The sequence below is a fragment of the Macaca thibetana genome, chromosome 2 (genome assembly GCF_024542745.1).
Source record: "Macaca thibetana thibetana isolate TM-01 chromosome 2, ASM2454274v1, whole genome shotgun sequence".
In the NCBI taxonomy this organism is placed as follows: Eukaryota; Metazoa; Chordata; class Mammalia; order Primates; family Cercopithecidae; genus Macaca; species Macaca thibetana.
Window position 1 is genome coordinate 152,608,637 of NC_065579.1, and position 26,106 is coordinate 152,634,742.

Genomic DNA, 26,106 nt, shown 5'->3' on the forward strand with positions numbered 1-26,106 from the left:
CTCCTTTCATGAGTGTGAGTACTGCACTCATTTGCTTGTGTACACTCTGTCTCACATCAACACACACTTTTGTCATTGTAAGTACAGAATGATTCCACGTTCCTCAGTCCATTTACACGCACGACCCTATTTCCCTTGCATAGCATTTTAGCTTTCAAATATCCCAAGGGACAAGTTTCACTCTGAGCCTGTCTTTCTGCCAGCCTTATTGTGAGCTCTTTCCTCTCATGACTTCATTGCTCACAAAACAAGCCTTACAATTTCTTTTATAACATTTTCATTATACTATCTTGACATGGAAAAAAATCCAATGCTTATACTTTACCTGTGGCAAATTAAGTACTTAACAGGGGATTGAAGGAGAAGTGTGGGGCTTAAAGAGAATGTTTTCATGTCAAAGCTTGGCCCTTATCAGTGTACAAAGAGAAAAGCATCAAATTATGGTTGTTAATCCTAATACTGCAGGTGGAGGCATAGATAAGGAAACAAATAAGTCCCCATGGCTATAGAAGAGTCCCATACCTGCATCTGGTCCGGCTGAAGCACAAAAAAACCCTGAAACATTATAACAAATTATATTTAGATGATATCTGAAGACAAGAAAAAAAATTGTTGGCCTAGATCAATAATTTTGCTAGTTAGCAAGTGAGAAGCATATGAGAGAAAATTCATTCAGGTCTTTGGTTCAGGGCCACTATTTTGCTGTTAAGATTATTTGGGGGATGGGAACAGACTTGGGAAAGCTTCTGGCTATGTTTGCCAGGCAGATGGGCCTAAGGGAGAAATTCTTTTCTATGTATTATGCTTTCCTTAACTTGAAAGGAAATAGAGTCAGTGCATTTTTATTGATCTCAGCAACTGTAGTTTTAGGTTGCAATAATATGAAGGACAAGACATCATGGTTAGGGTGAAGACTCTCCCTGACATATAGTGTTTCCGAAGTTGTTCTCCAGAGGGCCAACAAGAAAACCACCATGGTAAATAAGAGACAACCAGAGGAAGGGAAAAGGTAAAATTATATTTTGCAGGCTCCAAATAGACTGACTAATAAGACCCTGGTATCATTCTACTCTGTCCTTTTGAAAACTGAGAAGATAGAAAAATAATATACTAATCTGGGAAAAGAACAATTGGGAGCAGAGGTGGTACCTTATTTGAGTGGGCTAAAGAATGGAGTTTGGAAAAAGAGAAAATAATATGTATAACCTTCCCATTCTTTCCATATCCATATATACAAAATATTCCATTTCCTACAGGTCCTCTGCTGTGATCCTTGTTTTTTTGTTTTGTTTTGTTTTGTTTGAGACGGAGTCTCACTCTGTTGCCCAGGCTGGAGTGCAGTGGCCAGATCTCAGCTCACTGCAAGCTCCGCCTCCTGGGTTTATGACATTCTCCTGCCTCAGCCTCCCGAGTAGCTGGGACTACAGGCGCCCGCCACCTCGCCCAGCTAGTTTTTTGTATTGTTTTTAGTAGAGACGGGGTTTCACTGTGTTAGCCAGGCTGGTCTCGATCTCCTGACCTCGTGATCCGCCCATCTCGGCCTCCCAAAGTGCTAGGATTACAGGCTTGAGCCACCGCGCCTGGCCTGTGATCCTTGTTGAAGAGATAGACTAATTGTGTAGTAGCGCCACTCAAACCTGTCCCTGCTGTGCCCTGCGATAGGCTTAGACAGAAGAAAATCGCTATCCCAGGTATGTATGACTTCATTTGCTAGCCTCTCAATACTTCCTTCTATACATTGAAACTTTCTCATCTTTATGTTCCTGATTTCTAAAGAGAAGATTCTGGTTTTGATTTCTAAAGAGGAGATTCTGGTTTTTATTTCTAAACTAGCTTTCTTTATCTTTGCCTACACAGTACCTTCAGGCTAAAAGCACTTCTCTGAAAATCTTATTAGTTTTCAGGCAAAACCACAAAGAAATTAATTTTTCCCCAATATGGATGTTGAAGAAAATAATAGACTTCTCTGGAAAATCTCTTCTACTCACCAAATTCCCATTCATCCTGATGGCTTGCAAAGTCCATCGTGAACCCTAGGAAAAACAGATCCTATTATGAGAAATCCCTTTCCTGTGAGAGGGAAGTGGCTGTAAGGAGGGGTAATGTCCAAAAGAACTATTCTTACCTGCTGATCCAAAAGAGCCCAGAACATGGGCAATGGGATATAAAGGAATAGTACCCTGGTCAGTGCCTTCACATCCATAATGAGTTGCTTCTGCAAAAACGAGGAAGAATAGGCAGAAATGCAAGAAGTTCTGTACGTGGCTTTCTTGCTTAAAGTAGAAGTGTCCAAAAAACAGTAGAGAGGAGGTTGAATGCAGTAGGATAGAATCATTCTGAACATTAGGAAAGACTGTATCAAGCCATAAGATGTTTCTGCATTTCCAACTTACTGGATATTTCTCAGCTGCCCAGTCTAGCCAGTGCTGTCGCTTTGGAATGTCTCCAGAACGGTTCTTGAAACGATTGGAAATAGCAAACTAGGGCAGAGCATAGACATCATGGGAGAGACAAACAGAAAAACATCCTCTGCCTTTTCCAACTTATTATACCTTCCTTCAAACACCATACTTTTCGTGACTTATTCCAACTCTTTGACCTAATCAGGCACTGAATTTCAGAATATTTCTGATATAATTTTATAGGCACTGAATTTCAGAATATTTCTGATATAATTTTATCTATCACTTTAAGAAAGAACTTGCCATTCAAAACAAAAAATAACAACAAAAAAGAAAAAAGTTATCTGTCTATACATAATTACATTTCAGAAGACTTTTGCCAATTTAAAAAGATGATTACCTTTTTTAAACTTAATGGTTAAGTAGAGCCATAAGAAGAAGACTGGTTAATCTCAGCTTGTTAAAAAACATGGAAGTAGAACAGAGGTCACTGAGAAAAATGTATGTCCATGTTTGAAGGCCAAGATTCTCAGCATAGCATCTCTTTCTTTTGGTTGAAAAAGGCAAGAAAACAATTTATGGACTTACCCAGATACATTTGAAAACTTGAGCCACTATGTTTCCTTCAGGGGGTGGTTTATTGTATATTTTGCTTCCCATTGCAAACACAACTGCAGTTGATACACAAACAAGTTTCTTAGCTTCTCATTCATTAGGTTGGTGCAAAGGTTATTGCGGTTTTGCCATTACTTTCAATGGCAAAAACCGCAATAACTTTTGCACCAACCTAAATAGCACATTCAATATATCAGTGCTAAGGGCAGGCTGCTGAACTGTGGGAGTGGCTGGGAAATCTCATAAAGAGGGAACTAACTTACATTTCCTGACTTTTGGAGTTATCAAAATTGCAGGAGCCAAGAGAAGATAAAATGGTATGTTGTTAAGAGAGATATCTATTGAGACTTTCATGTAATGACAGAAGTGGAAGTCATCTGTGACTTCTTACTCTTCTTTCTCCATCTCCATATCTGAAATGTTACCAAGTTTTATTGGTCCTCTTTCTTTAATGTATTGCCTATTTGCCCCCTCTTTCACTTTACTACTGCTACCACTCTTGTTCAGGACTTCACAACTTGTACTTTGGATTATTAAAATGGCCACCAACTAGTTTCTCATTCCCTAGTCTCTTCTCTTCCTTCTTTAATCTGATGCCAAATGTTTCTTTCCAGGATCTATTAATACTTAACTCACCCAAACTCCTGGCCTGACTTTCCCAAATTCACTGTTATCCTGATAGTTATTGTTAGCCCTACCATCTATTTGAAGGTTTATCACATGTACCTTGTTAAGCATTTTACATACATTGACTGATTTAGCTTGACAAAATATGTGCCGCTATCTCTATTTTATACATGAAGGAATATTAAGGAAATTAAGCACCCTATACAAGGTTACACTGCTAGAAAATACCAGAACTGGACTTTTGACCTGAGGCTTGACTGACTCAAAAATCTATGTATTTAATCCTTATAATGCATCTCACTCACTAATTCTTAGACACTACTGGTAACACAGGTGAAAAAAACAAGGTCCCTGTCCTCAAAGGAGCTCACCTCAACCTGCTGTTTCCCACTTTATATTTCATCAATCTTTTTGAGGTACCCTATACTGTAACCACTATTCATCATTTTGACAAACACTTCTATTCTATACAATTGCTGTTCTTGAGCTCATTCTGTTTCTTTCAGCCCATATCTCTGTCCTTTAACCACATCTCCACAGCTAATTTAAGGGGATTTCATTTCTTTAATTTTTCAAATTAACAATGAGCTGGTATTACCTTTGTAGTTATAAAACAGTGGGTTTTTTTTTCAATTTCATTAAATTAAACTCAATAGAAAAACTCCATCTTGGTTCCCTCCCAGATGCACTTTCCTCCTTAACAGATTTCCTAGCTTCAGCATGATGCCCCTCTAGTAGATCCTCTGCTAAAGATGATTTTTTCAGGGACCAGTAGCATTTTCCAGTATCCTTACACATCAGAATGCAGAGATCACTTTACTTTTCTCTCCCATCACTTTTTAATATCTCCATTCCTCTCAGTCAGATTCACTCTACCACTTTTTCTCATTCATCCTCTCAATTTCCCCAAAGCTTCTCCAAATAGCACCCTTTATCTATAACACCCTTCTCACGGTTGATAGAAAAAATAGTTCAGTAGAGGAATGCTAATCCTGAGAGTCAAGTGTGCAGATAAAAAAGTACCTAGAAGGCTGGGTGCAGTGGTTCACACTTGTAATACCAGCACTTTGGGAGGCTGAGGCGGACGGATGACAAGGTCAAGAGATAGAGCTGACCAACCTGGCCAACATGGTGAAACCCTGTCTCGTCTAAAAATACAAAAATTAGCTGGGCGTGGTGGTGGGCACCTGTAGTCCCAGCTACTTAGGAGGCTGAGGCAGGAGAATCACTTGAACCTGGGAGGCGGAGATTGCAGTGAGCTGAGATTGTGCCACTGCACTCCAGTCTGGTGACACAGCGAGACTCCATCTCAAAAAAAAAAAAAAAAAAAAAAAAGGAGGTACCTAAAAAAGAGGAAAATTTTGGGTAGAGAATAAACTGCTCCTGAAACTAAGAATGATCCTAGAAAGAGGCTGGACCTTCGAATGGAAACTCCTTCAATTTCCTGCCACCAAATCTATTAATTCTTGTATTCACACTCATCCTGTCCTCCCTCCAGGTAGGTGAAGGTGATATTCCTCCTCCTATCCAAAGCTAATTTGCTCATATGTGTTTTCATACTGATTATACTGTCTTTATCTTGTATCTTCAACTTCTTTCTGCACTGGATTATTCCTAATAACATTCAAACATGCTAAATATCCTTTCTTGAATCCACGTCACCTTCCAGCTATAAATACTATTTCACTTTCTTACTGATAGTGACAAGAGGCAGATAAATTCCCAGGCAGACATGGACGGGTCCCAGTGAAACCTGATCTTCAAGCCAAAGACAGTTTGAAGCCTGAAAACTGAGTTGCCGGTTCCTGATAGAGTCCATGACCTGAGTGAGAACTTCTATCTCCGTCTTACCCTCTCTCTCCATTGGTTCCTTTTGGATGATGGCTTTTAACCAATCAAGTGGTGCTTTTTCCAAACCCACCCATGGACCAATCAGCATGCACTCCCCCATTCAAAGCCCGTAAAAAACCCACACTAAGCCTCACAGACAGCTACCCACTTCGGGTCCCTTCTAGGAGCTCAGAGCTTTCCTTCTGCCACTCAATAAAATTCTTCTCTTCTCTGCTTTACTCACTCTCTGGTGTCCACACACCTCATTTCTCTTGGTCATGGGACAAGGACCCGGAACTTGCTGAACTGTGGGTGGTGGGAATGAAAGGGCTGTGACACCCTTGGTCAGCTCACCAAGCTGTGGGCAGCGAGAATAAAAGAGCCGTAACACGCTCCTGCTCGCTAGATTACAGAAGAAAGAGAGTTGTAACATGCTCCTGCTCGTTGAACGACAGGAGTGAACAGCTGTAACATTTCTGGGGGCTCAGACCTCGGGAATTCCTGAACAGGAGATGTAACATCCCTTATGGCTCTGCGATTGCTAGCATCTCTGAGTTCTTGGGTGCCACCGTGTTCCCCTTGTCTAGATGCCACACCCAACACAGAAGCTGCTCGCTGCATGCCTAGTCCAGTCATGGGCTGAGCATGGAGCTGGGCACAGCATGGAAGTAGGCACAGGATCTGAGCAGGTGGGAGCCAAGTGCAGCCTACCAGGCTGAGCAGGTGGAGCAAGCCCAGTGGGCCAGAACAAGGCCCGAACAGAGGCGGCAGTGGCCACAGAGATTTCTGGCTGACAAAGCAGCACCAAAGGAATCCTGTAGCATTTACTTCTCAGTCTCCTCCAATCAGTCTTCAGCCTCCACCATTCTACCATAACTGATATAATCATACCAGTGACCTCCTTGTTGCTATATTTAATAGACATCTGTCACCCCTATCTTAATCTCCCACTCAGTAACATTTATCACGCTGAATGAATCCCTTCTTGAAATCCTCTTGGTATCCAAGATAGCACTATTACCACTTCGGCCATTCCTTCTTAGTCTTATTTGTGGGCTTTTCCTCTTTGCCTGTCTTTTAAATCCTGGCACTCCTTGAAGTTTGAACCTATCCTCCCAACCCACTTTTTTTTTTAACCTTACTCTTATCTTACTAGCTTTTAGTTATCTATCTTCATTTCATGGCTTATTGCTACCCATATACTAATGACTCCAGATCTATATCTATAGTGCAAACATTTCTTCTACGCTCTAATCCTGTATTTCCAAATAACTGTTTGGTAACTCCAATTAAATATTCCAACTACATATAAAATGCAACATGTTCAAAACTAAATTTATCAACATTGCCCCAAACTGGCTTTTCCTCAGTATCTCAGTTAATGACCCCACTGCCTACCCAGTTGCTCAAGGTTCAGAACACTACATTAAACCTTGACTTATCTTCTCCCTTACTTAACATATGTAACCATTCTAAGGTTTGTTAATTCAACCAGGGCCAGATTAGGGTGAACTGAGTGAGGCACTCATCTCAAGCACTAAATTTAAGCAAATATCAAAAAATTCAGTAATCAAAATAAATATTATCCTTGCCTCATCTGAACACAATCCTTTCTCTACATTATAGAAACATCATTGAGAAATTAAAATCTAGCAATTATTCATCTGTTAAAATGTTTTGAGAGTTCCCCACTCTCCCTCACAATGAAGTTCTTATTCCTTGCTGGTTTAAAAGGCCCTTCATTATCTGGTTTCTGGCAGTTTCTCCTCTTTATCATTCTCATTCATGCTTTAAGTAATCCGAATGCCTTTAAAGCTTTTAAACATGTCATGCTATTTCTCAGCCTCTTGTCTTACAGCTACTGTGTCCTCTTTCTGCATCACTTATAATTTCTTTATTGATTAACTGCTGTTCGGCCCTTAGGTCTCACCTTAAATGTCATTTCTTTAGGCAAACTTTTTACAACCCCCAAAGTATTATTTATTTATTTATTATTTTATTCATTTATTTATTTATGAGATGGGGCTTGTTCTGTTGCCCAGGCTGAAGTGCAGTGGCACAATCATGGCTCACTGCAGCCTTGACCTTCCAGGCTCAAGCGATCCTCCCATCTCAGCTCCCAAATAGTTGGTATCATAGGTGTGTGCCATCATATTCCACTAATTTTTAAATGTTTGTATAGATGGAGTCATGCTATGTTGTCCAGGATAGTCTCAAACTCCTGAGCTCACGCAATCCTCCTGCCTCGGCCTCCCACAGTTGTGAGCCACTGTGCCCGGTCCCTCAAGGTCTTAATTAAACATTCCTTTTATGTGGTTCCCATAGCTCTCTCTGTACTTTCCTAGATCATACTATATTGATCTGGGAAATACTGATCATACTATATTGTAAATTCCTTTTACTTGTTTGCCTTCCTCTCTCTACTGAACTATATAACTCTTTGGGAACATGAACTCTCCAGGTATCCAATTCACCAGTGTGATCCCAATACCTAGCACATAATATGGCACACAACAGGTTCATTAAATGTTGGTTAAATAAATGATTGAATGAAAAAATAAATTAATTGGCTGGACGCGGTGGCTCATGCCTATAATCCTAGCATTTTGGGAGGCCGAGGCGGGTGGATCACAAGGTCAGGAGATCGAGACCATCCTGGCTAACATGGTGAAACTCCGTCTCTACTAAAAACACAAAAAATTAGCCAGGCATGGTGGCGGGTGCCTATAGTCCCAGCTACTTGGAAGGCTGAGGCAGGAGAATGCCAGGAGGCAGAGCTTGCAGTGAGCCAAGATCATGCCACTGCACTCCAGCCTGGGTGACAGAGTGAGACTCTGTCTCAAAAAAGAAAAAAAAAAAAAAAAAAAAAAAGAAATTAATTATAGTAAAAGATCAGAGAATTGAGTTATCGATTAGTACCCAGAAAACTGAAGCTTGTGACTAACAATGACAGCTAGCACTTAACATTTCATAATTTATAAAACATTTCATTTATATTGTCTCTTTTTTATCTTCATAATTACTCTATTATGTAAATATTATCATGCAAATATTCGGGAAAATATTTGGCTTTGAATGAAGAAGGAAGTAGGGAATATATTATCACAGCTCACCTATAATAAATTTCCTTGGCATTGGGAATTCTGAGTACTACTATCACCACCCTCCCATCCACTCCCTGTTAGATAATACACTGAACATTGAGTCTCTGGGCTGTTTTTCCTCTGTTGAGCTCTTTATGGGTTTGCACTGGATATCTTCCAGGGGGGTGTCACGCTGAGGCTCAGAGTGAGAACAGGTTTCCAGGTCAATGATTAGAAATAATCATGCCCAAGTTTTCCCTCAGGCTGTGTAAAATAAGGAACACCATATCCCTCTTCTCTTCCAGGACTGGGTTCTCAGGGATAAAAAGAACGCCACTTGATTTAAGTTGCATTAATTTTCACCTACTTATTCACCTCCTCTTATTCTCTTTACTCAAGGGCAGACTCTTTGGGGGCACTTCAGGGGGGCACTACAGAGCAGGGCAGAAATAGCTAAACCTAGAAGCTGTTTTAAAAGGCTTAGAGAATTTAAAATCTTTTCCAATTACCAGATAAATAAGTATCATATGAAGTAAACTAGTTTGAAAGAGGGTTATCTTCCTTGCTTCCCTATATATTGTAGTGTAGAGCAGTGGATCTCCACCTTGAGTATACATTAGAATGACCCGAGATACTAAGAAATGGCCAAGTCCCTGACTGGCCCAGAGTTTGATCTTTTTTAAGGCTCCCCAGAAAGCATCTATGCAACCTTGGACACTTTTCTTAAAGTTTCTGACTTCATTCAGAATCTACCTCCAAAGTTGAGGGGAAACCCTTACAATAACTGTTACCCAATAGGCCCTAGTGTGAGGATTGAATGAAACAGCTTGTGTAAAGTGCCTACATGATGCTTTACATGTGACAGGTATCAATGATTACTAGTTTCCTTTGCTTCACTGAACTTACCAAGTGCAATTACCATGAGCAATCCTGGAACTCCAAAAGCCAATGCGTAGCAGTCTTCTCCAAAACACTGCACATCTCCTAAAGAAAATGGGATGTGAGGAGGAAAGTAACTCTGAGTCTTGAATATTTGATGTTTTATTCTACAAGTTCAGGTTGTCAAATAAACCTGAGCTTGCAGAATAGACATAACCATCCTCTTTCCTCCCATCACCCAATCCATAATTCTTCCTTTGGGCCAGACAAATCAAGACTAAAATAAATTTTCACAGGTTATCAAGCTCTTATAAAAGGAGACGATGGACAGGAGAAAGCCTTGAACAGCTTTTTGGCTGACCAGAGCAAAGCTTTTTCCCATCAGAAAAAATCCTAACCTCTCAGCATGGGTGTGATAAATGTAGAAATCAAGCTCCCTGCATTGATGGACAGGTAGAAGACTGAGAAGTATCTAGTCCGTTCCTCTGCCTGAAACAAACAGGATAAATCATCAGTGCAATGTGTCCCCTAGCTCCAGCCCCATTCCATGTTCAGATTCAGAGCTGAAGGTACATACAAAGAGAAAGATTCAGATATTGCTTCCATAATACCTGAATTTCATATTATTAATAGATATTTAAAAACATGGCTGGCTGACCCCAATCATTTACTCACCTTTCAAACTCCAGAGCAGCTTTAACATACTTTTCCTCCCTTTGCATAGGTTAAAAATAATCCTCCTGTCTTCAGTGCCACTACTGTGTCCTGTATATAGCTATTTGAATATTAATGTCTTTGCATTAAATGTCTGCATGTGTGTGTGTGTGTGTGTGTGTGTGTGTGTGTTTTGTTTTTGTTTTTGTTTTTCTGAAATGGAGTCTCACTCTGTTGCCCAGGCTGGAGTGCAGTGGCGCAATCTCAGCTCACTGCAAACTCTGCCTCCTGGGCTCAAGCCATTCTCCTGCCTCTGCCTCCCATAAATGTCTGTTTTGTCAGTATGTTGTGAGTTTCTTTAGAGCAGAAATTTTATCTTACTAATTTCTGTAATCCCCAGTACCTTGCACAGCATCTGACATATATTAGGGACTCGATAAATGTTTATTGACTGTATTAACTAAGTGAATGCCTGATTTAGTTAAATAATAGATTTTGTGGTAGGAGTGTATGGTAGGAATAGTACCAGAACATAGGACAGTAGAGTCAACTGTTAATGAAGCAGGATAGTTCACCTAGTGCTTAAGGGAGATCTGCCAGAGAGTCTAAAAAGAAATCAGCAGGCTTAGAAGTGGCTAGTAGAAACCTGGAGGCGGATTCGTCCTACTAAGTGAAATATCTTTGTGGAGCAGTTCTCAAATGAAACAACTTTCAAATAAAGTTGCTGATGTTTCATTCATTATACACTGACATGCTTCATTCTGACACCCCAGATCTCTCCCTGCCACATTAGAACAACAAGTCCTTCCCCATTGTCTATTTATAGTGTGTTTTGTTTCCTCTCCTGGTTTCAATTTAAACCTTATTCCACTCATCTAATTTGTATAGTTCATCATACATAGGGTCCCACTTGCCAAAAGTTGGTTCTTTCTCCAAAGTCAGCAAGCAATTATGATCTATGGACTCTTGGACAGATAAAGAGTATAAAATAACCCAAATGGCCTGAAAGGTGGGAAAAACACTAGAAGACAGGACAGCATAGCAGAGGCAGAAGGAGATAATAGGCATTATATCAGGGTAGAAGAGGGAAAAGGAAAGAGAGAGAGAGAGAGTGGGGGGCGGGGAAAGAGAGAGAGAGAGAGAAGTGGTGAGGGGGAAAAAGAGAAACTGGAATAAAGATAAACAGAGAAGACGGAATGGATACATGAAGACAGACAAAACTGAAAACTGGAAACAAAAGTGAGGAAGCCAGAAATGTTGAAAGATCTAGAAATAGACTACTTCCTTGCCTATTTGTCACTGCTTTCTCATAGAGGCCCATTTATTTTTCACTACTGGTAATGGAAAGTATTTAGGAAGAGAGGGAATGATCAGCCAGGGAAATTCATCTATAGACATTCATTATGTTTCCTTGCAATTGGTCATTTTCCCCTGTCATGGAATCTCAAAATGAGATGCTTAAATCATCTCTATACTACTCATCACCTCCCATTCCCAAAGTGCTTACCATATCTCTTCCTAAACACCTCAAGTTAGAGTAAACTTAACAATTGTTTGAAGTTTTTCCACCCATCAGGCAAAACACTGGCTTCTTGGAGGCTTTCACTCATTGGTCTCAGGTTTAATCACTGACATTCTTCCAGCATCTATAAGCAGCTATAGTATTCTCCTTAGTTCGTATCCAGACTAACCATCCCCGTTTCCTTCAACCTTTCCTCATAAGACATGCCTTTTAGTTAATCTACCACCCTGGTCTCTTTCCTTTGAAACTGTTTCAGTTTTCCTCACTATTAATGACCAGTATCCAGCATTGAATACAACTGCTCAGGTAAGATCTGATCAGTAGATTACTTCAATCTTGGCAAATGGCTACCTGCCAGGTACCACTGTTAATGCTGGCTCTATATTCTTGAAAATACAAAATAACAGGATTCTTACATGTTTTTCTTCAAACTGGTCTCCACCAAAAGCTGCCACACAGGGTTTGATGCCTCCTGTCCCCAAAGCTATTAGACTCAGGCCGACTAATGATAGGACTCTGAAATGGAGAGGTGAGAATGCCAACCATGTTGATACTAAATGCACCTGTAGAGATGGACTACATAGCTGCAGAGGGGAAAAAATGTGTACAAGGGCAAAGATTCCCTTCACATTTCTACCCCATGGGTACTTTCCATTTGCCTTTATTCCTAGGAGGTATTCATGGGCACTTACCATATTTATGATCCTTTGGCTTCTGCAAGAAAGTATGCATTACGTGGGAAGATTTCATCCCTGGTAGTTCCATTTACCCCTTACGAGCATCCGATAGAAACAGATACTGAAGGAACTCCAAAGTTAACACACTGGTTCCCAATCTTGTTTTAGTCAAAGGAGTACTTCAACAGAAAGACCTTTTAAGGACCCTGATCTCACATATCCTCACCAAAATTTAAAAAAAATATATAAAATGTTCAAATTCATCATAGCTAATAGCAACAGTGTCAAAGATATTTGACGGGACACCAATAAGAAAGTAGTATTTATTAAATATCAAGGCCAGGTGCAGAGGCTACGCCAGCACTTTGAGAAGCCGAGGCGGGTGGATTACCTGAGGTCAGGAGTTCAAGACCAGCCTGGTCAACATGGTAAAACCCCGTCTCTACTAAAAATACAAAAATCAGCCAGGTGTGGTGGCGGGCACCTGTAATCCCAGCTACTCGGGAGGCTGAGGTGGGAGAATCACTTGAACCCAGGAGCAGAGACTTCAGTGAGCTAAAATCACCCCACTGTACTCCAGCCTGGGCAACAGAGCAAGACTCTGTCTAAAAACAAACAAACAAACAAAATTTCTAACTCGTAGGATAAATACATGTACACAGGCACACAGGCGCATTATAACATGAATACATATAAACTGCTTCGTGAACAGCTGTAATCCTCTCTACTGACTGAACAAACAGACATCAGAATTTATCAAATGCCTCTGATCCCATAAACATCAATAGCAACTGAAATATATGGAACTACACATAAATGTAAATATTCGAAGCTTTGAGTATGACTTCTACAATTAATTAAAAGGAAACATTATAGACTTTTTTTTTTAACCCTTTGAGTATGACTTCTACAATTAATTAAAAGGAAACATTATAGACTTTTTTTTAATAGACTTTTTTTATTCATCCATGCAAAGTATAGTTGCATGGCTGAATAAAAAGGTGAGGGAATATGTAGGGTGTGAAGGTTTTGTTTATTTTCAAGCATATGAAGAGGATACTAACTAGGCATTCTACAAGTCCCAAAAACAGATGAGCTCAGATAAAGCAGGAAAGAGTTCAACTGGTTATAAGACTGTTTTTTTTAACCTCTTTTGTAGTAAAACTATAGATTGGAAATAAAGGGACATCTCTGGTAAGAAAATAGAAAATCATTTGTAACGAATGTTTGAGAAAAGCAGTTTAGTTGATTCCATGGTTTTACTCACGTGTGTACCACTTGTCCTCCCAGTATTGGTAAGGCACCCAAGGACTTGATCACATGGCCAAGCACATACACCAAGGAGAGATAGATGATTGTCCTGTTGAGAGAGCTAAATCAGTCAGTCTAAAACCAGAACTGAGAGACTTGAATAATACAGACTTAGGGTTCATACTGTTCTCAGTGTGGGGATAAATGGAGGAGGAGGAGGAAGGAGTGGAGGAGGAAAGAATTATCTGAGAAATCCAAATAGAGACAATAATGGTGAGTGAAGTAAACAGACTAGGAAAAAGGAGTGGAATTCTTCACTCTGTAGTGTTCAAGTTCCCTTCCTATACCCACCTTCCCCTTTCCTTCTACCCGCTCACTTCACACATACACAGAGAAACCCTACTTTGTACGGACATGACAAGAACAAGGTGGATTTGTAGCAAAAGTAATAATGTTTTAAAATGGGAGAACCAGTAGAAGAGGATATTTGGACTTTAGGCGTTTTTCTCAAGGAATGTCTTTTGCTGTAGGGAGCAAGAGGGGTCAAGGAAGAACTTCAAGTAAACAGGAATGGCTAACCCAACGACTTCCTCAAAATTAAAGAAGCACTGGGAGGTAAAAAGCTCTCAGGTTCAGCCTGGGTAACTTGGATTCTTGGATTAATTGTAATCCTCACCACAGTTTCTTCAGGGACAAGTTAACAAGGGTAAGAAAGGAGCCAGGGACTTAGAATAGACTGTCCAGTTATGAAAACCATGCAGTTGGAAGGAACATTCTGTTGTATTGTTTTCTCAAAGAACTTGAACAGCAAATAGAAAGTAGAAGAATAAGGAACTCCACTAAGAACATATAGAGAGATTCACACATTGGAATATGGCACACTACAACATATATTCCTTATGTGTACTACCACACCAGCATTCCTACATACAAGTAGAATGTTAGCATTATAATGAACCTTGGAAATTATACAGTTTACACCTGCAATTTTTAAGATGTTATATGCTAATGTGGAATGCAGAGAATAGAATGGAATAAAGATAGCAAAGAGAGGCCGGAGATGTCAAAACTCTCAGGATGTGGATTTCTCATTCTAAGTGCCTAATCCTTGGGTCGGCTTTCTAGGGCAGGGACCTTAAAGGGTCTGGTGGGTAGGGGGCAGGAAGTTAGGTAACTAGGCTGGGCACGGTGGCTCACGCCTGTAATCCCAGCACTTTGTGGGGCCAAGGCAGGTGGATCACGAGGTCAGGAGATCGAGACCATCCCGACTAACATGGTGAAACACTATCTCTACCAAAAATACAAAAATTAGCTGGACATAGGGACATGCGCCTATAATCCCAGCTATGCGGGAGGCTGAGGCAGGAGAATTGTTTGAACCAGGAAGTCAGAGGTTGCAGTGAGCCAAGAGATGGTGCCACTGCACTCCAGGCTGGTGAGAGAGCAAGACTCCATCTCAAAAAAAAAAAAAAAAAAAAAAAAAAAAAGAAGTTAGGTGACTAATGTAGGACTAATTAACATCAGGGGCGGGGACAAGCTTTCCCAAAAGATCTTGTAACATCTTCTAGAGAAAGGTTCTCCTTGTTGTAATAAGAAGAATAAATAGCAAGAAAGGGAATAAAAAGGAACAGAAAAAAAATGCTAGCTATCATGAACCCCAAACAGATGATCTATCTTAGATCATCATAGAGGGGAAAAAAAGGAGTTTGAGCCAAAGTGATAAAGTCTGGGTAGTAAGATCAGTATCGAATTGATGGACTAAATCAGGGGTGTCCAATCTTTTGGCTTCCCTGGGCCACATTGGAAGATGTATTGTCTTGGGCCACACATAAAATACACCAACACTAACAATAGTTGGTGAGTTAAAAAAAAAAAAAAATTATCATAATGTTTTAAGAAAGTTTACAAATTTGTATTGGGCCACATTCAAAGCTGTTCTGGGCTCCATGTGGCTTGCAGGCTGTAGGTTGGACAAGCTTGGACTAAATGAATGACAGAAGTATAAGTGGTTTAGGAGGAAAATAGGCAACCTTATAGATAAAAACAAAACAAAACAAAAAACAAAACAAAACAAAAAACAAATAAACCCTCATAGGAAATAGTTTAGATATGAAGGATAACAGAGAGGAAACTAACGGCAGGAAACTAATAGGAGGAGCAAGAAGTCAAGAGACCTGAAAATTCTGCATTTCAAATGAAATATTAGGGTCATTGTAATCCCAGCCACAGGACACAGAAATGCTTTAGGTTGACTTCACTAATCCTTCAATTTTACAAATCAAGAAACTGAAATCCAGACAGGTCAAATGACATTTCTAAACAGTGACTTTTGGGCTAGTTGCAGTGGCTCACCCCTATAATCCCAGCACTTTGTGGGGCTGAGATGGATGGATCACTTGAGGTCAAGAGCTCAAGATCAGCCTGGCCAACACGGTGAAAACTCACCTCCACTAAAAATACAAAAATTAGCCAGGCATGGTGGTGCGTGCCTATAATCCCAGCTACTTGGGAGGCTGAGATGGGCAGATCACTTGAACCCAGGAGGTGGAGGTTGCAGTGAGCCAAGATCCCACACCACTGCACTCCAGCTTGGGAGACAGAACAACACTCCATCTCAAAGAAATAAAAAAATAAATAAATTAAATAAATAAATAAAAATAAATAAACAGTGACTTTCTTTTATTGTAGAGATGAGGTCTTGCGATGCTGACCAGGCTGGTCTCAAACTCCTGGCCTCAAACAGTCCTCCTAACTCAGCCTCCCAAAGTGCTAGGATTACAGACATGAGCCACTACACCTGGCCCCAAAGTGACATTTTAATTAGTATTAGGGTTAGGTGTAGAGCTTCTATAATTAACTCATAACCCAGCATTCCTTTGCTTTTATCACAAACAAGTTAATGTGGAAAAAGGAAATGGAAGAGAAAGAAGTAATATATTTTATTTCACCATAAGAATATAAAAAGCCAGAGCCATTTTTAGTAGGAGCTTAGGAACCGAGAAGAGGTATATACAGAGGTTGAGAGTGTGTAGTGATGGAAGAGGAAGATACCTTGCATGAAGAAAAGAAGGTCAGTTCAGATCAGACAAAAAAGAGGAGAAAGGACATACTATGCAGACCCACTGGGAGAAAGAGAAAAGATAAGTGTGGAGAAGACATTCAAAAGCATAATAACTCCAAGATGGCCAAATAGGAACAGCTCCGGTTTGTAGCTCCCAGCGTGGTCGATGCAGAAGATGGTGATTTCTGCATTTCCAACTAAGGTACGTGGTTCACCTAACTGGGACTGGTTGGACAGTGGGTGTAGCCCATGGAAAGTGAGCCAAAGCATGGTGGGGCATCGCCTCACCCGGGAAGCACAAGGGGCTGGGGGATTTCCCTTTTCTAGCCAAGGGAAGCCATGACAGACTGTACCTGGAAAATCGGGACACTCCCAACCAAATACTGTGCTTTTCCAATGATCTTAGCAAATGGCACACCAGGAGATTATATCCTACGCCTGGCTCAGTGGGTCCCATGCTCACGGAGCCTTGCTCACTTCTAGTGCAGCAGTCTGAGGTTGACCCGCAAGGCAGCAGCCTAGCAGGGGGAGGGGGCATCTGCCATTGCTGAGGCTTGAGTAGGTAAACAAAGCAGCCAGGGAAGCTTGAACTGGATGGAGCCCACCACAGCTCTGCAAGGCCTGCTGCCTCCATAGACCCCACCTCTGGGGTCAGGGCATAGTGGAACAAAAGGCAGCAGAAACTTCTGCAGACCTAAACGTCCCTGTCTGACAGCTGTGAAGACAGCAGTGGTTCTCCCAGCATGATTTTTGAGCTCTGAGAAAGGACAGACTGCCTCCTCAAGTGGGTCCCTGAAGCCCATGTAGCCTAACTGGGAGACATCTCTCAGTGGGGACTGACCGACACCTCATACAGGCAGGTGCCCCTCTGGGACGAAGCTTACAGAGGAAGGATCAGGCAGCAATGTTTTCTGTTCTGCAATATTTGCTGTTCTGCAGCCTCCACTGGTGATACCTGGCAAACAGGGTCTGGAGTGGACCTCCAGCAAACTCCAACAGACCTGCAGCTGAGGGACCTGACTGTTAGAAGGAAAACTAACAAACAGAAAGAAATAGCATCAACATCAACAGAAAGTACATCCACACCAAAACCACATCTGTAGGTCACCAGCATCAAAGACCAAAGGTAGATAAAACCACAAAGATGGGGAGAAACTAGAGCAGAAAAGCTGAAAATTCTAAAAACCAGAGCACCTGTTCTCCTCCGAAGGATTGCAGCTCCTTGCCAACAATGGAACAAAGGTGGATGGAGAATGATTTTGATGAACTGACAGAAGTAGGCTTCAGAAGGTTGGTAATAATAAACTTCTCGAAGATAAAGGAGGATGTTTGAACCCATTACAAGGAAGCTAAAAAACTTGGAAAAGATTAGATGAATGGCTAACTAAAATAAACACTGTAGAGAAGACCTTAAAAGACCTGATGGAGCTGAAAACCATGGCATGAGAACTATGTGATGCATGCACAAGCTTCAATAGCCAATTCAAACAAGTGGAAGAAAGGGTATCAGTGATTGAACATCAAACGAATGAAATAAAGCAAGAAGAGAAGTTTAAAGAAAAAAGAGTAAAAAGAAATGAACAAAGCCTCCAAGAATATAGGACTATGTGAAAACACCAAATCTACATTTGATTGGTGTACCTGAAAGTGACAGGGAGAATGGAACCAAGTTGGAAAACACTCAAGATATTATCCAGGACAACTTCCCCAACCTAGCGAGGGAGGCCAACATTCAAATTCAGGAAATACAGAGAACACCACAAAGATACTCCTTGAGAAGAACAACCCCGAAACACATAATTGTCAGATTCACCAAAGTTAAAATGAAGGAAAAAATGTTAAGGGCAGCCAGAGAGAAATGTCAGGTTACCCACAAAGGCAAGCCCATCAGACTAACAGCAGATCTATTGGCCAGAAGAGAGTGGGGAATTAAACACTCTTAAAGAAAAGAATTTTCAACCCAGAATTTCATATCCAGCCAAACTAAGCTTCATAAGTGAAGGAGAAATAAAATCCTTTACAGACAAGCAAATGCTGAGAGATTTTGTCACTACCAGGCCTGCCTTACAAGAGCTCCTGAAGGTAGCACTAAATGTGGAAAGGAACAACCGGTACCAGCAACTGCAAAAACATGCCAAATTGTAAAGACCATCAATGCTAGAAAGAAACTGCATCAACTAACGGGCAAAGTAATCAGCTAACATCATAATGACAGGATCAAATTCACACATAACAATATTAACCTTAAATGTAAATGGGCTGAATGCCCCAATTAAAAGACACAGACTGGCAAATTGCATAAAGAATCAAGACCCATCAGTGTGCTGTATTCAGGAGACCCATCTCAAGTGCAGAGACACACATAGGCTAAAAATAAAGGGATGGAGGAAGATCTACCCAATCTACCAAGCAAATGGAAAGCAAAAAAAAAGCAGGGGTTACAATCCTAGTCTCTGATAAAACAGACTTTAAACCAACAAAGATCAAAAGAGACATGGAAGGCCATTACATAATGGTAAAGGGATCAATTCAACAAGAAGACCTAGCTATCCTGAATATATATGCACCCACTACAGGAGCACCCAGATTCATAAAACAAGTCCTTAGAGACCTACAAAGAGACTTAGATTCCCACACAATAATAATGGAAGACTTTAACACCCCACTGTCAATATTAGACAGATCAATGAGACAGAAGGTTAACAAGGATATCCAGGACATGAACTCAGCTCTGCACCAAGTGGACCTAATAAACATCTACAGAACTCTCCACTCCAAATCAACAGAATATACATTCTTCTCAGCACCACATGGCACTTATTCCAAAAGTGACCACATAGTTGGAAGTAAAGCACTCCTCAGCAAATGTAAAAGAACAAAAATCACAACAAATTGTCTCTCAGACCATAGTGCAATCAAATTAGAACTCAGGATTAAGAAACACACTCAAAACCACATGACTACATGGAAACTGAACAACCTGCTTCTAAACGACTACTAGGTAAAAACGAAATGAAGGCAAAAATAAAGATGTTCTTTGAAACCAATGAGAACATTGGCTTTCAAATGTTGAAAGCCAAATTGACACAACATACCAGAATCTCTGGGACACATTTAAAGCAGTGTTTAGAGGTAAATTTATAGCACTAAATGCCCACAAGAGAAAGTAGGAAAGATCTAAAATTGACACCCTAACATCACCATTAAAAGAACTAGAGAAGCAAGAGCAAACAAATTCAAAAGTTAGCAGAAGGCAAGAAACAACTAAGATCAGAGCAGAACTCAAGGAGATAGAGACACAAAAACCCTTCAAAAAACCAATGAATCCAGGAGCTGGATTTTTGAAAAGATCAACAAAATCAATAGACTGCTAGCAAGACTAATAAAGAGAAAAGAGAGAAGAATCAAATCGACACAATAAAAAATGATAAAGGGGATATCACCACCGATCCCATAGAAATACAAACTACCATCAGATAATACTGTAACCACCTCTATGCAAATAAACTAGAAAATCTAGAAGAAATGGATAAATTCCTGGACACATACACCCTCCCAAGACTAAACCAGGAAGAAGTTGAATCTCTGAATAGATCAATAACAGGTTCTGAAATTGAGGCAATAATTAATAGCTTACAAACCAAAAAAAAAAAAAAAAAAAAAAGCCAGGACCAGATGGATTCACAGCCGAATTCTACCAGAGGTATAAAGAGGAACTGGTACCATTCCTTTTGAAACTATTCCAATCAATAGAAAAAGGGGGAATCCTCCCTAATTCATTATATAAGGCCAGCATCATCTTGATAGCAAAGACTGGCAGAGACACAACAAAAAAAGAGAATTTTAGACCAGTATCCCTGGTGAACACCGATGTGGAAATCCTCAATAAAATACTGGCAAACCGAATCCAGCAGCATATCAAAAAGCTTATCCATCACAATCAAGTCGACTTCATCCCTGAGATGCAAGGCTGGTTCAACATATGCAAATCAATAAATGTAATCCAGCATATAAACAGAACCAATGACAAAAACCACATGATTATCTCAATAGATGCAGAAAAGGCCTTTGACAAAATTCCACAGCCCTTCATGCTAAAAACTCTCAATAAAGTAGGCATCAATGGAACATATCTCAAAATAATAAGAGCTACTTATGACAAACCTACAGCCAATATCATACTGAATGGGCAAAAACTGGAAGCATTCCCTTTGAAAACTGGCACAAGATAGGCATGCTCTCTTTCACCACTCCTATTCAACATATGTTGGAAGTTCTGGCCAGGACAATCAGGCAAGAGAAAGAAATAAAGGGTATCCAATTAGGAAAAGAGGAAATCACATTGTCCCTGTTTGCAGATGACATGATTGTATATTTAGAAAACCCCATTGTCTCAGCCCCAAATCTCCTCAAGCTGATAAGCAACCTCAGCAAAGTCTCAGGATACAAAATCAATGTGCAAAAATCACAAGCATTCCTATACACCAATAACGGACAGAGAGCCAAATCCTGAGTGAACTCCCATTCACAATTGCTACAAAGAGAATAAAAAACCTAGGGATCCAGCTTACAAGGGATGTAAAGGACCTCTTCAAGGAGAACACAAACAATTGCTCAATGAAATAAAAGAGGACACAAACAAATGGAAGAACACTCCATGCTCATGGATAGGAAGAATCAATATTGTGAAAATGGCCATACTGCCCAAGGTAATTCATAGATTCAATGCCATCCCCATCAAGCTACCAATGACTTTATTCAGAGAATTGGAAAAAACTACTTTAAAGTTCATATGGACACCAGAAAGACACCACATTGCCAAGACAATCCTGAGCTAAAAGAACAAAGCTGGAGGCATCACGCTATCTGACTTCAAACTATACTACAAGTCTACAGTAATCAAAACAGCATGGTACTGGTACCAAAACACATGTATAGACCAATGGAACAGAACAGAGGCCTCAGAAATAACACCACACATCTACAACCATTTGATCTTTGACAAACCTGACAAAAACAAGAAATGGGGAAAGGATTCCCTATTTAATACATGGTGCTGGGAAAACTGGCTAGCCCTAAGCAGAAAGCTGAAACTGGATCCCTTCCTTACACTTTATACAGAAATTAATTCAAGATGGATTGAAGACTTAAATGTTAGACCTAAAACCATAAAAACCCTAGAAGAAAACCTAGGCAATACCATTCAAGACATAGGCATGAGCAAGGACTTCATGACTAAAACACCAAAAGCAATGACCACAAAAGCCAAAATAGACAAATGGGATCTAATTAAACTAAAGAGCTTCTGCACAGCAAAGGAAACTACCATCAGAGTGAACAGGCAACCTACAGAATGGGAGAAAATTTTTGCAATCTTCTCATCTGACAAAGGGCTAATATCCAGAATCTACAAAGAACTTAAACAAATTTACAAGAAAAAAAACAAACAACACCATGAAAAAGTGGGCAAAGTGTATGAACAGATACTTCTCAAAAGAAGACATTTCAGCAGCCGACAGACACGTGAAAAAAGGGTCATCATCACTGGTCATCAGAGAAATGCAAATCAAAACCACAATGAGATACTATCTCACACCAGTTAGAATGGCAATCATTAAAAAGGCAGGAGACAACAGATGATGGAGAGGATGTGCAGAAATAGGAATGCTTTTACACTGTTGGTGGGAGTGTAAACCAATTCAACTATTGTGGAAAACAGGGATCTAGAACTAGAAATATCATTTGACCCTGTCATCCCATTACCGGGTATATACCCAAAGTATTATAAATCATGCTACTATAAAGACACATGCACATGTATGTTTATTGCAGCACTATTCACAATAGCAAAGACTTGGAACCAACCCAAATGTCCATCAATGATAGACTGGATTAAGAAAATGTGGTACATATACACCATGGAATACTATGCAATCATAAGAAAGGATGAGTTCATGTCCTTTGCAGGGACATGGATGAAGCTGGAAACCATCATTCTGAGCAAACTATCACAAGAACAAAAAACCAAACACCATATGTTCTCACTTATAGGTGGGATCTGAATAATGAGAACACATGGACACAGGGCGGGGAACATCACACATGGGGGCTTGTCGTAGGGTGTGGGGGCCAGGGGAGGGATAGCATTAGGAGAAATACTAATGTAAGTGGTGAGTTCGTGGGTGCAACAAACCAATATGGCACATGTATACTTATGTAACAAACCTGCACATTGTGTACATGTACCCTAGAACTTAAAGTATAATAAAAAATTAAAATTAAATTAAAATTTTTTATAAAAGCATGATAAACACCTTTAAGAGAGTGGTTCTAAGTGATTGCCCAGGTCAAAAATCAAAACCGATGAGCCTGGGTAATAGCATATAAAATCTAGGAACTATGACTAAAAGTGTTTTCCTTTCTTAAAACCAACTTGACACTACAAATAGTATCCTTGAGAAACCAATATGCATGTCTAATAATTTTTGTTTTCCCACTGTGTACCTATTGATTAGTCTTTCCTGTGTGTAGCTCTGAAGGAAGAATCACTTCTTTCCTGGCATAGGGAGTTCCTTAAACAAGAGTCAGGGACTCTGGATGCCCATTTCCTCTTAACAAATCTATTATTCTGGGATAGCAAAGAGAGGAAAGATTTTTAATAGAAGTTGTTTACTAAATTCAGGAAATTGCACTTCAGGGTTTGAACAATCTTTCTAATGTTATAGAAGGCTTTTCACCCTCAAGGTAACACCTGAATAAAAGTAAACACACCACACACACACACACACACGCACACACACAAACACATACTCAGGCAGAGAAACATATGAGAGGTGGGGAAGAACTTAACGGTTTGAAACAAAACTCTATCCATTTTCCTCTAGCAAATGAAGAAAATAGGCTACAGGTTCAAATTAGAGAAGATAGTAAAGGAAGAGTCTTGTCTTTTTTCTGATTTTCCAACTTAAGGAAGGGTAGTTTTAAGTACTTACTTTCTTTTGTTGCTGTTATCATCTGTTTGTATATGTTAACACGCACACATGCACACGCACACACACACAAATATGACTACAGGAGAACAAGTTATCCACGTTTTCTCAAACTACTCCCTTTGTGAAAGAGATACCAATCACCCCCAAGTTTTCTTATTTAAAAAGCAACCACAGGCCGGGCGCGGTGGCTCACGCCTGTAATCCCAGCACTTTGGGAGGTCGAGGCAGGCAGATCATGAGGTCAGGAGATCGAGACCATCCTGGCTAACTCGGTGAAACCCTGTCTCTACTGAAAATACAAAAAAATTAGCCGGGCATGGTGGCCAGCACCTGTAGTCCCAGCTACTTGGGAGGCTGAGGCAGGAGAATGGTGTGAATCCGGGAGGCAGAGCTTGCAGTGAGTGGACGCGCTACTGCACTCCAGCCTGGGAGACAGAGTGAGACTCCGTCTCAAAAAATAAATAAATAAAAAATAAAAATAAAAAGCAACCACAATACCCACAATAAAATAAAAGTAACCTTCATGCCTGTCTACATCTACCTGCAGTAAGTGGCTACATTTGAGGGTCAGAGGGTGAATAAATTTATGAATTCAAAGAGTTACTGTGGGCCTGCTACGTGCTAGGCACTATTCTACGTGCTCTCGCATAAAAATATAAATCACAGCTGGGCACAGTGGCTCACACTTGTAATCCCAGCAATTTGGAAGAGGGAGGTGGGTGGACCACTTGAGGTCAAGAGTTCGAGACCAGCCTAGCCAACATGGTGAAATCTCATCTCTATTGAAAATACGAAAATTAGCCAGGCATGGTGGCACATGCATATAATCCCAGCTACTCAGGAGGCTGAGGCAGGAGAATCGCTTGGACCTGGGAGGCAGAGGTTGCAGTGAGCCGAGATTGCATCACTGCACTCCAGCCTGGGCGACAGAGTGTGACTTTCTCTCAATGACAAAAAAAATATATATTATATATATACTTAAATATTATATACTTATATATTATACACATTATATATGTTTATATAATATATAAATGGGGTGGGTGGGGAAAAATATATATAAATGACTTTGTCCTTTAGGTGTTTGAAAGAAGATATCAGATTCATATATAAATAATTAAATAACTATAATAAGGTAGAGTTTAGTAAATGTCATATAAGGGTGAGAAAACAAAGAATTCAAAAAACACTAGATTACTTCTGGCTATAGTAAAAGATGAGGGGGCAGAGAATACTACATAGCATAGGTGGTATTTGAGTGAGCCTTAAAGGGTTTGGACATGAAAGGATGGAGAAGAAGGGGTTTCCATGAAGCAGAAACAATGCAAGCAGACATGAAAAAGAGATCTCATTGGATATGATTACAGAAATATTAGTATTAAATTTTCCTCTAGTGGCCACTCTTGAAAGGAGATAAGTATGACAATAAGCACAGAAAAGTCAGTTGGAGTGAGATTAGTAGACAGTGATTTAATAGTCACCAGAAATTGCTGAGCAGAGTAGTAATATGATCAGAATTTCTTTTAGGAAGATCAATTTGGCAGTAGCGTATATGCTCAATTGTAGGAAAAAGAGATCGGAAGCAGTAAAAACATTTTAGATGTCCATTTTAATATCTCAATTTAAAGACATTGAGACAATGAAGACCAAAACTGGGTGATGGCAACTAATGCAGTGGATTTTGTGCTGAAAAAAGGATAAATGTGAGAGAGATTGTGGCAAACAGAATTGGTAGAATTTGATAACTGATTGAATGTAGGACTGTAGGGAAGCCAGAACAAAGAACAGATCTGGGGAGTTAGGACAATCCAGGAGGTGAATGCCAATATGTAATTCACTGGAATTTGAGGAGCCATCTGCATATAGCTAATATCAACACCACAGAATTTGCTAAGGAAGAATCTAGAGAAAGAGAAGAGGGTCAAAGTTATAACCTGGGAAAATGCTTATACTCAGGAAAGAGTGAAGTAAACAAGAGGCAAAAGAGAAGCCAGATAAATAAGAAAAGATACAAGAGGACGAGAGTAAGAAAAATATACTGTAGAGAAGGCCAGGGAGTTTCATAGAAATGATAAACAGGCTGAAATGTTAATAACAAGTTCAAAATGAGTAAGAATTTAGAAAAGACCACTGGAATTTGTTAATGAATAAATCCTTACCAGTGATCTTAGGGAGTAATTTCAATAGGAAAAAAGATGATTTATAGTATACCTTATTGTACTACAATATGCTCTGTATTAAAGCTATTTGCATATGAACAATATGAATTAGACAGTACGTGTAATTCACCTCTTCATCCTCCATGGTTCCTTGGACAAATAGAAAGTGCTCAATAAACATTTATTGAATTAAATTGGGTCAAATCAAGTTAAATTGAATTGGATTATATTGCATTACATTATATTACTCTACCATAAGAAGTGATAATGAAGAGTGAGAAAGGCAACACACACAGAGGATTATTTTTATAACATGGGGTTAATGGTAATAAGAGAAAAATGATAGGAAAAGAA

The 26,106-nt window shown here is 39.9% G+C and overlaps 2 protein-coding genes across 4 annotated transcripts in view; both read right to left on the reverse strand.

Annotated features, from left to right (window-relative positions):
• The window catches only part of FAM162A (family with sequence similarity 162 member A), a 569,879-nt gene that overhangs the window by 484,211 nt on the left and 59,562 nt on the right, over positions 1–26,106 (reverse strand). The window lies entirely within an intron of this gene.
• SLC15A2 (solute carrier family 15 member 2) overlaps positions 1–26,106 on the reverse strand; it is a 52,642-nt gene that overhangs the window by 21,162 nt on the left and 5,374 nt on the right. For all 3 annotated transcript variants that reach the window (XM_050781836.1, XM_050781837.1, XM_050781838.1), the window contains 9 exons: positions 13,557–13,649; positions 12,029–12,128; positions 9,835–9,925; positions 9,464–9,541; positions 2,991–3,073; positions 2,394–2,480; positions 2,126–2,215; positions 1,989–2,033; positions 523–555 (listed from right to left, as the gene is read on the reverse strand). In XM_050781836.1, the coding sequence (XP_050637793.1) occupies positions 523–555; positions 1,989–2,033; positions 2,126–2,215; positions 2,394–2,480; positions 2,991–3,073; positions 9,464–9,541; positions 9,835–9,925; positions 12,029–12,128; positions 13,557–13,649 (700 nt within the window). The remainder of the gene's footprint in view (positions 1–522; positions 556–1,988; positions 2,034–2,125; positions 2,216–2,393; positions 2,481–2,990; positions 3,074–9,463; positions 9,542–9,834; positions 9,926–12,028; positions 12,129–13,556; positions 13,650–26,106) is intronic.